This window comes from Alligator sinensis, unplaced genomic scaffold (genome assembly GCF_000455745.1).
Source record: "Alligator sinensis unplaced genomic scaffold, ASM45574v1 scaffold548_1, whole genome shotgun sequence".
Taxonomy (NCBI): Eukaryota; Metazoa; Chordata; order Crocodylia; family Alligatoridae; genus Alligator; species Alligator sinensis.
Window position 1 is genome coordinate 224,265 of NW_005842973.1, and position 10,172 is coordinate 234,436.

The window sequence follows — 10,172 nt, forward strand, 5'->3', positions numbered from 1 at the left end:
ATAGCCTGGATCTCTACCAGGTATTAAACGACAAATTGGACAGTACTATACATATGGAAAAAAAGTCAATATTAAGTTGTCAGTACAGAGAACTCATAAAATAAAGAATTGTCAGTGTTAAAGGAACAGAAATGAAAAATATCTGACCAAAGGGCATTCCTTGAGTGACATGAATATATTTACTGGCAGGCATAATGCACTTTCAGTCCAGTAGCCTATTAGGTTAATCCCAGTTGTGTATTATCTGTTCCCTTGGTAGACAATTCGTGGTCTGTCTCCCCACAGCTTCTGCTTAACCCCTTCATTGCTACTGGCTGACCCAAGAATATACAGCGACAAGGCACTTGCTCAGCTTCCAGCACATGCTGTGTGATTTTAAAGAAGTAGGGTTCTTACTGCCATATGCCATAGTTTACTGGGTCTTTTCAAATATAAATGCCTGTGTTTTGTAAGGAGGTTGTTTTGTAGTGGCAGGTCCTCTGTAATGGAGTTAACCTCTGTAACATTTACTTCAAACAATATAAAAAATGTTAGTCTGCACTTAAAACAGATTTTGAATCCTGTTGGCCTCCTAACAAACTGAGAGCAGCTAAGATGCATCCCTTATGCTTTTATGGTTAACTTAGCAAGTGCTATCCTGGTATGAAAGAGGAGGTAGCAGAAGCTCATGTGAGTACTTGTAGGAACAAGGTCTAATTTGCCAGGTCACACAAGGCATCCTAACAGCCTTGGTTTCAGAATCAGGGGCCTTCCAACTGCAATAATTGACTGGAAGAGTAAGACTGACTGCCACTAGCTTGTCCTAGGGAATCCTGTAGCAAGTGATGCAGTGGGAAGTGTCTAGTGCAGGCTTGTCCAACATATGGCCTGCGGGCTGGCACGTGGCCCTCCAAGCTGTTTTCTGAGGCCCAAGCTGCTGCGACGGGAAATGAAAGTAAACACTGTACTTTCGTTTTGAGGAGGGGTGGGGGGGGGTGTGATGTGATACCGCTTCCTGTGAGGTCTTTGAATATGGCTCGCCGGCCCACTGGGTGATAAAAAGTTCATTATCTGGCCCCACATTCAAAAAGGTTGGACACCCCTGGTTTAGTGGATACATCGACTAGAATGAACTTTATGGTTCCAGAAGAGGCAATTTCTTGCCTTTTATTGGTTTCTCTCTATATGAATTTAAATGTGTGTTAAATATTGTTTAAGTTGTGTGAGATTTTGTGGGAAGTTGGAAAGGGACCATTTTAATGCTATGTTGTATGGTACATGTTATTTACTAGTCTCCTTGACATACCTTTCTTTGTGTAACTGATGTTTGATCTATGGGCCGTATTCTGCCCCATAACTGCACACTGATAATATTGATTATATATATATCTGTCCTATCATAAATAAGCACGTATATTGTGACAAGTGTAAGAGAGGTTTTTTGACAATTACTAGGTTTGAACGAAAAAATGCTGAGCCCAAATTAAAACCAGGCAACCAAAATTCAGCAAAATATTGCCTGCTGAGCTAGAACTTCTCACAAAATGTGAATACTGCCCTCAGGTCTAACTTATCTTTCTTTTAATGTGTTCACTCAATACTACATATACAAGCCTGCCAAACTATTAACATCAGTCTGACAGCAGTTAAACAGAGTAAGAACTACCAGGCAGCAATAGAGTGTGATTTCTTATTTCTTACTGAAAAATGGTGTTGGTTGCTTCATACATCAGTCACTCAGTTCATAAACTCAGGCACTAAGAGTCATCTTATGTGCTTAGGACCTTGTCTTGAGCAAATGACTCTGAAGTTAATAGGAGTTGTGCACAGTACTTGTCAAGATCAGGTCTACATTTAGACTGTAATCCTGCAATCTGATATCCACAGTTATATCCTGAAGATTAGGGCTATTGTATACAAATTTCATTTATGCAGTTGTATTTTCTTAGATATGCATATAGTCCTCTCTAGCCCTTACAGATCATTATAGTAGCTCTCAAACTATGATCTATAGATCTCTTGTGCAACAGAAATAGACAATTAGAATATACATAGGATATTGTACATAAAATGGGGGCATTGGACTTTAAGGGTATACTAAGGAAAAGTATATAGAGAATTAGAAAGTGGGAGAACCACTGGGTCTGGTAACACAATTTTGAAAATGTATGTGGTTAGTCCTTACCTCCAGGGCATACTGGATTTTCTGGCCTTGGCTTTTTTAAATCAGTTGTCTGGTGCTGGTAGAATTGCAACCAATAGACTGGCAGGAATGAAGCACAGCTATATGGAGGACAGCCCTCTTTTACCATTCTGTCATACTCATAAAAAACTAAATTTGTAATGAATTCATCTTATTGTCTTGTGTTTGCTTGCAGACATTAGTAATCAATGTAACATGCAAGTTCAATGAAGTATATGTGTGTGCATATTACTAAACTATGTAAAATAGTTACCACTACTCTTCTTTCTGATCTGTGGTAAGTCAGACAATGGTCCATTAAATCATCTTCATCCAGTTCACACTGGCAAAATGGACAAGCATACCTGGGGAAAAACAGAAATGATATAGAATCACAGAAAATTAAGGTCAGAAGGGACCTCAGGAGGTCATGTAGTCTCAACCCCTCCTGCTCAAAGCAGGACTATCCCCAACTGGATCATCCCAGCTGAGGCCTTGTCTACCTGGGTCTTAAAAACCTCCAAAGATGGAGATTCCACAACCTCTGTGGGTAAACTGTTCCAGTGCTTTACTACCCTCTCAGTGAGAGAATTTTTTCTAATATCTAACCTAAACTTCCTTTGGTGCAACTTGAGACCATTACTCCTTGTTCTGTCATTTGCTACCACCGCGAACAGTCTAGTTCCATCCTCTTTGTAGCCACCCAGCTGAAAGCTGTTATTAAATTCCCACTCAGTCTTCTCCTCTCCAGATTAAATACTCAGTTTCCTCAGTCTCTCCTCATAAGTCATGTTCCCCAGCCCCCTAACCATTTCCGTTGCCCTTTGTTGAAATCCCTACAATTTGTCGAAATCTGTTCTATAGTGAAGTGCCCAAACTGTACACAGTACTCCAGATGTAGCTTCACCAGTGGCAAATAGAGGGGAATAATCATTTCCCTTGATCTGCTGGCAACACTCCTACTAATGCAGCTCAGTATGCTGTTATCCTTTTTCACAATAAGAGCACATGTTCACCTTATTGTCTGCTGTAATACCTAGGTCCTTTTCTGCAGAGCTGCTGATTAGCCAGTCAGTCTCCAGCCTGTACTAGTGCATGGCAGTGTTATATCCTAAGTGCAGGACTTTGTATTTGTCCTTATTGAAATTCAAGATAATTTTTGGGGGGTCCATTCCTCCAATTTGTCTAGGTCTCTCTGAATCCTAGCTCTACCCTCCAGCATATCTAATACTCCACCCAGCTTGGTGTCATCAGCAAACTTACTGAGGGTAACTTCTAGGGATGCACTGATAGAAACTTTTTGGGCCGATACCAACGGCCGATACCAATCTGATTCCAATATGCAGCTGGGTAGCTTGGAGACCAGCATCGGGCTGGTAAGCCTGGTGTGGGGGAAGCGGCGGGGGAGGGGGCTGCAGATCTAGGACACTGCGGTGAGGGAGGGAGTGAGGATGGGGCAGGCGTTGTTTGGATGCGGCACGGGACAGAGGCACGAGTGGCTTGTCTGGGGGGCGTGTGGGGAGCAGGGAGGGAGTTCCTGCCCTGCACACACCCTGGGGGTGGGCACAGGGGGCGTATGCCCCCAGATCAGTGCGTGGGGTGGGGCGACTGCCACTGCAGGCTGGGGCCGGGCAGTGCCAGGCTCTTCCCCGTGGGGGCTGGGCCAAGCTGCACTTGAGGTGGGCAGTGTTGGCGCTCGGAGAGGGTTATGGGGGGGCTGCAACCCCCCAGAATTTGCTGTAGCCCCCCCGTTCCCCTTCCCACTGCTGCCACCACCTGCCCTGAGTGCAGCCTGGCCCAGCCCGTCTGCCGGGAAGAGCCCAGCGCAGTCCCCGGCCTCAGCCTGCAGCAGCAGCTGTCTCACCCTGCATGCAGATCCAGGGCACACATCCTCCATGCCCTCCTGGGGTGCACGCAGTGACAGGAGCTGCCCCCCCCCCCATGGCCCCTGGATGAGTCACTCACGACTCCATCCCACACCCACCCCGGCTGTGCAGCACCTACCCCATCCCCAGTCCCTCCCTCACTGCAGGGGCCTCAATCTGCCCCCCCTCCACACCCCTTCTGTTCCACCACACCAGACTTACCAGCCTAATGCTGCTCTCCAAGCCACTGGGCTGTGGCCCTGTCTGCATGCATGCTGCGGCTGTGCACATGCACAGGACGTTTATTGGCCACATCAGGCAAAAAAAGCTGATTTTTCGATACTGTCAATTTTCCCTATATCAGTGCTGATCAAATATAGGACTGATATATCGGTGCACCTATAGTAAGTTCCAGATTATTGATGAAGATATTGAACAAAACTGGCCCCAGAACCAACCCCTGGGGCACTCCACTTGATACTGGTTGCCATCTAGACATCAGGCCATTGATTACTATCCTCAAAGCCTGACAATCGGCCTTACAGTCCATTCATCTTCCTTAGATTTCTTGTGAGAATGTTGTGGAAGACCGTATCAAAAGCTTTGCGGAAGTCAAGGTATAGATCATGTCTTCTGCTCCCCCTACATCCACACAGCCAGTCATCTAATCAGAAAAGTCAATCAGGTTGGTCAGGCATGACTTGCCCTTGGTGAATCCATGCTGACTGTTCCCAATCTCCTTCTCCTCTAAGTAATCAGAAATGAATTTCTTGATGACCTGCTCCATGATTTTTTCCAAGGTGAGGTTAGGCTGACCGGTCTGTAGTTCCTCCTTCTTCCCTTTCTTTATGGTGGGCACTATATTTGCCCTTTTCCAATCACCTGGGACTTCCCCTAATCACCACAAGTTTTCAAAGATAATGGCCAGCAGCTCTTTAATCGCATTGGTCAACTCCCTCAGCACCCTTGGGTGAATTGTCTGGTCTCATGGACTTCCACGTGTCCAGTTTTTCTAAATAGTTCCTAACCTGTTCTTTCGCTACTATTAGCTGCTTACCTCCCCACTCCCAAACTGTGATGCCAGGTACAGTAGCCTGGTAGCTGACCTTGCCTGTGAAGACCAAGGTAAACAAAGCTTTGAGTACTTCAGCCTTTTCTGCATCGTCTGTCACTAGGTTACCTCCCCCATTCAGTAAGAGACCCACACTTTCCTAAATTTTCCTCTTGCTGCTTACACACTTGTGGAAACCCTTCCAGTTACCCTTCACATCCCTTACTACCTACAACTCCAAATGCACTTGGGCTTTCCTGATTTCATCCCTGCATGCCTGAACAATACTCCTATACTCCTCACTAGTAGTTTTTTCCAAGTTTCCACTTCTAAACTTCCTTTATGTGTTTTAGCTCATTGAAGAGTTCCCTGCTAAGCCAAGCTGGTCTTCTGCCATACTTGCTAGTCTTCCTGCACATCGGGATGGTTCATTCAGATGGTTCATTCCTGTGCCCTCAGTAAAGCTTATTTAAAGTACAGCCTACTCTCCTGGACTGCTTCCCCTATCAGACTAGCCTCCCAGGGGATCCTGCCCATGAGTTCCCTGAGTGAACTGAAGTCTGCTTTTCTGAAGTCCAGGGTCCGTCCTTTGGTGCTCTACTTCCTTCCTTTCCTCAGGATCCTGAACTCAATCATCGTATGGTTGCTGCTGCCCAAGTTGCCATCCACTTCTACATTCTTCCCTGTTTGTCTTGGAATGACTCTTTTCAATTACAACATCTACACCAGTTATACTTGGACCATGGTTTTCATGCTGCAAGTAGCTTTTTAACTTACTAGTGTAGTTGTTTGTAGAAAATGTTATCAGAGATCACATTTTGTTGTGTTTTGTTTTTGTACTGTAGGCATTGATATGTCTTTCCTGAAGTCATGAATAATGCAACACGTGTGCCATCTATCTCTATTAATGATGATATAAATACTTCATTCCCCAGGAGGGATGCAAACAGTTCCTGCATTATTACAGGTTAACCAACAAGGATATAACACTACAATCCACCTTGGGGTGTCTGTATTAGTGTAGCTCTTTAGTTAATACTACCTGTTCTTGTGGCTCCTGAGCCGGTCATGGATTTAGGTCCACAGCTATTAGCTGTCAATGTAGTGAATATTGAAGGCAGTTGTATTTAGAATTTGGAGGCAAGACGCATACTACACAATTCTTCCAGCCTAGATCTGTAAGTTGGGGGTGTGAGAAGGTGGGATTTCTGATGTGAAGTAATTGGTACTGTCACCAGGAGCACCCCAGTTAGGGATAAGATTTTGGTTAGGGATAGGATTTTTTTTTTCCTCTGCACTTGTAAGTGACGTACCTATGCCAGCAAAAATTTTAAGTATAGACCAAACCTGATGATTATGTATAAATTCTATTATTAGTCTTGTTTTCACACAGATATTTCTGGAATAAAATTCTCCCCAGAAACTTTACATGTTTTCCTTTTCTTGTGTTCGCGTATGAAAAAAATCACACCAGCTATTTTTAAGTCCCAGCATGGAAAATACTTTATTTGTGCTTATGGATGCTGTCAGGTTAACTTAGACAAAAATTTCACGGTGTAAAAAATCTGATGCAGAAAGCAATGGGGAGACTGCTTCGTCTTTGAAATATGGCTAAGTTATATTGCACAGACGAGGCTTCACTTTCGTGTTTCCTGATTTTTTTTTTTTTAATTATTATTTCATTCTGAGACTGCAGGCCTTATGTGTGTATTCCTTATTCACATGAGCAAGACTGTATGGTGTTCAGGCCCTGCCATTTTGGCTTGATGCATGAACATAGCTTTTGATGGGCTTTTTTTTGGTTTGTTTTTTGGGGGGTTTGTATCTGGATGATAAGTCTGGTATCTCTATGCACTGAAAAAGAAAATATGCTTCTGTGTTTTATTATGGTTAAAAATAGTCTGAACACATGTATAGATTTAGGAATTTAGACATCAACAAGTAAAGGGATTTTGTACTCAAGGCACTTAAAACTTTTAGTTTCCAGATCAATAGCTGCTCCTAGTCTTTATCCCCACACAATAGGTTAATAAAGGAGGAATGAAAACAGCAAAGAAACTATGAACAGATTTTCAAATTCCAAATATATGTATAAATATAGCAAGAACTGGTAGCAGTCAGTGTGTTCTGTATGAGATACCACAATTATACCAGTTTGCCTGTTACCAGCAGTTTTATATAAACACCCTTGGTATAAACCAAAATATTAGAAGAAGATGTGAACTACCTGAATGACCTTGTTTTAAAATTCAGATTCTCAAATGTTTTGTTGTTGTTAAAAAAAATAAAAATTTGTAACAATATTTTAGTTTTTGCACAATTTGTCACACTATGTTTAAAATTTGATCAGAAGAACTGCTTTCTAAATGTGTTACCAGGTTTCAGTATTCAGAAATTTGACAACCATTTTGATTGCTATTTCAGTGGCCTGTTGATACGCTGCCAGTATTGCTGCAGTCACAGTGTAACAGGAAGACACCTATGCTACTCCCAGTTCTGGAAGCAGCATGGCCAGTTAGTGGAGTGTAGCTAGCTTAGTGCACTGCTACTTGTGGCCACTAAGCTCTGCCTCTCAGTAGAATTTATTGGCAGTAGCATGACTATGGTGGGATGACCAGGACAGTGGTCCTGGGTATTGACTTGTGGGGTGTGGAGCAGAAGTGTATCAGCTGCCACTGCAGCCATATGATCATGCCAGCAGCATGGTGGCAGCAAGAAGTTGCTGCAGCCCCCATGAGTTGAAGCTGCCCCCAACACCCAGCCACAATGTTACAGCTCTGCTTACTGACAGAGCTCTGCACTCAGCCAGCTATGCCCAGAGATAGACTGCTTATAGCCTGAGCACACTATCTCATCTCTGCACTGCCTCATGCTATGGTGAGATGCTATAAAGCTTTTCTGAGATGTAATTCTAATTAAAAAAAAAAACTTTTGGGAAACAAGAACAGATTTTTGCCGTTGTTGGTTGTTAAAGCCAGCTGGCTTTTAAAGCTTCATGGCCAAATCTGGATGTTTGGTAGCTTTGCAACAACCATTTTGATAAAAAATAGAAATGGCTTTTATCAGCCCCTGGGAAAAGAAACAACTTCCATATTTTCAAACTTTGCATGAAATTATATTAAAAGTTATGTTTGTCACATCATCACCATCAAAGTACTGTACCTTGTTCCTGTGTCTCCAAGCTCTTGCAAAGGTCCATATTTTTCTATATATTGTTCACAAGTCCTCAAATGAGCTCTCATTTCACTTAGACATACCTAGACAATGTTAAAAAGCAGCCTGTTATGCTTTAGGCCAGAATACTTTTATGCAATAAATCAGTTACATGGCGGTTCTATTAGCATAAATTGTCTCTGGGTGTAGCTTACTTAAATGGCAGTTTATTTCAGTGCTATCTTCTTTAGAGTCATAGCATTTTAGCTCAAGATGTATCAATGTTTCTGTTGTTAAACCAATTTTTCAGCAATAATAAGCTATTATTGACAGACTATCAAATGCATTTTGTAATAAACTATTTTTGTATTAAATGTAAAATGAATTCAATGCAAGATTTTTTCAGTTTGAGGGGCTTTTCCTCCTTGTTTTCTAGCCAAACACTTTATATTTTGAAATGAAATTTTGGAGACAACAGGCCATACCCAGCAGGTCTCATTCAGATCCACCCTGGTCCCTATCTAGGTCATATATTGACCTAAGATCTGACCCATTCACTTTAATACAGGACCTTGCTTTATTAAATTTTGTGAACTAGGATCTTAGTTTTTTTAATAAAGGAAAACAACATAAAAATAATGAGACAAAGATTTTAAATACAGGTATTGTACACAGATACTATCTTTAGATTGCATTGTACATATAGTCTTAGAGATATATCATATTTATAAATGCGCTAATTATAGTATATTTAATGCACGATACATTTCCATATGCATCCTCATCATGCATCCTAACTGTCCACTGTCATTTTACACACGTAATTTAGCTAATTTATTCTGTTAAATATATTTACCATTGCAGATACGATGTGACAGCAATGCTAGCAATGAGTATGTTATTACATGCTAAGACAAATACTCACATTTTGCTAAATATTAAGGAATCTACATAACGGTAGATATCCACGTAACAATAGCAGAATACCTAACTCCTACACTGTTATGCCAGTTTCCCTGTGCAAACAAACCTTTGTCTATATGTGTGTACGAAAGGTGCCACTGTTGCTTTAACAACAATGACCACTATGGCAGTCAAGTCCCCTGGTGTGAACCCAGCAATGCCAGCAGGAGTTTTTCTGCCAGCAGTTATGTTATCTCCCATGAACAGCAGAAGGTCTGCCCTAAAAGCCTTCACCTGCTCACAGATCCAAAACATTGGAGAGTTCTGCCAGTAGAACTAAATGGCTGCAGGGTGTCATAACCCAAAGGTATGATTTTGTGTGTGCTTCGGCACCAGAATTATCCCCGCCAGGTTATAGCTTCATTGCACGGTGGAGTTTTCTACTACAGAGGAAAACTCCGGTGCAAGGACAAGTTTCCCGCCTATTTGCAGCTTCTTTTGCAGGGTGCATTGCTTAAGTTGCAAGAGAAATGCACGGTGCAAAAGAGTTCCCGCCACCTGCATGCAAATTTGTTCCCCGCTATTGGCTAGTTTTAAATTATTCCCACATGGCGGCTAACGATTGGCCTGTTAGCCGTATAAGACGCTTGAGCGGTTTCCGCCCAAGCCGAAGAGGACTCCACATCCATCTCGTGGGGACTCTGGGTACACGGCAGGGAAGTAAAGACCCCTGTGAGAGATTCAGAGGAGCTTGGCGACCTGATCCATTGCCCACCTCTTCCCGTCTTCGAGCGGAAAAAATTATAAGACGTATCTATGAGTCCGATTTTGGTGGCGTGCTCACCCAGAGCATCCGGAGCTCTGTTTCCGTGGAGCCTAGCAAACTCCACGTGACCGTCCGTGTTGTCTTTGTCTGTAACCGCAACTCAAGCAAGTTTTCCAGCCTACACCACGACCATCTCTGGTGTAAGTAAACAATCTTGAAAACTACCGCTACAAGTCTGTGCCTAATTCTAGCTTGTCGCGCCCCTCCTCTCCG

At 42.8% G+C, this 10,172-nt stretch overlaps 1 protein-coding gene across 1 annotated transcript in view; it reads right to left on the bottom strand.

The window, feature by feature from the left end:
- The window catches only part of RNF125 (ring finger protein 125), a 35,047-nt gene that overhangs the window by 5,849 nt on the left and 19,026 nt on the right, over positions 1–10,172 (bottom strand). The window contains 3 exon segments of the mRNA XM_006036565.3: positions 1–45; positions 2,436–2,526; positions 8,240–8,334. The exon segment at positions 1–45 is cut by the window's left edge and continues 18 nt beyond it. Of these exon segments, the coding sequence (XP_006036627.1) occupies positions 1–45; positions 2,436–2,526; positions 8,240–8,334 (231 nt within the window).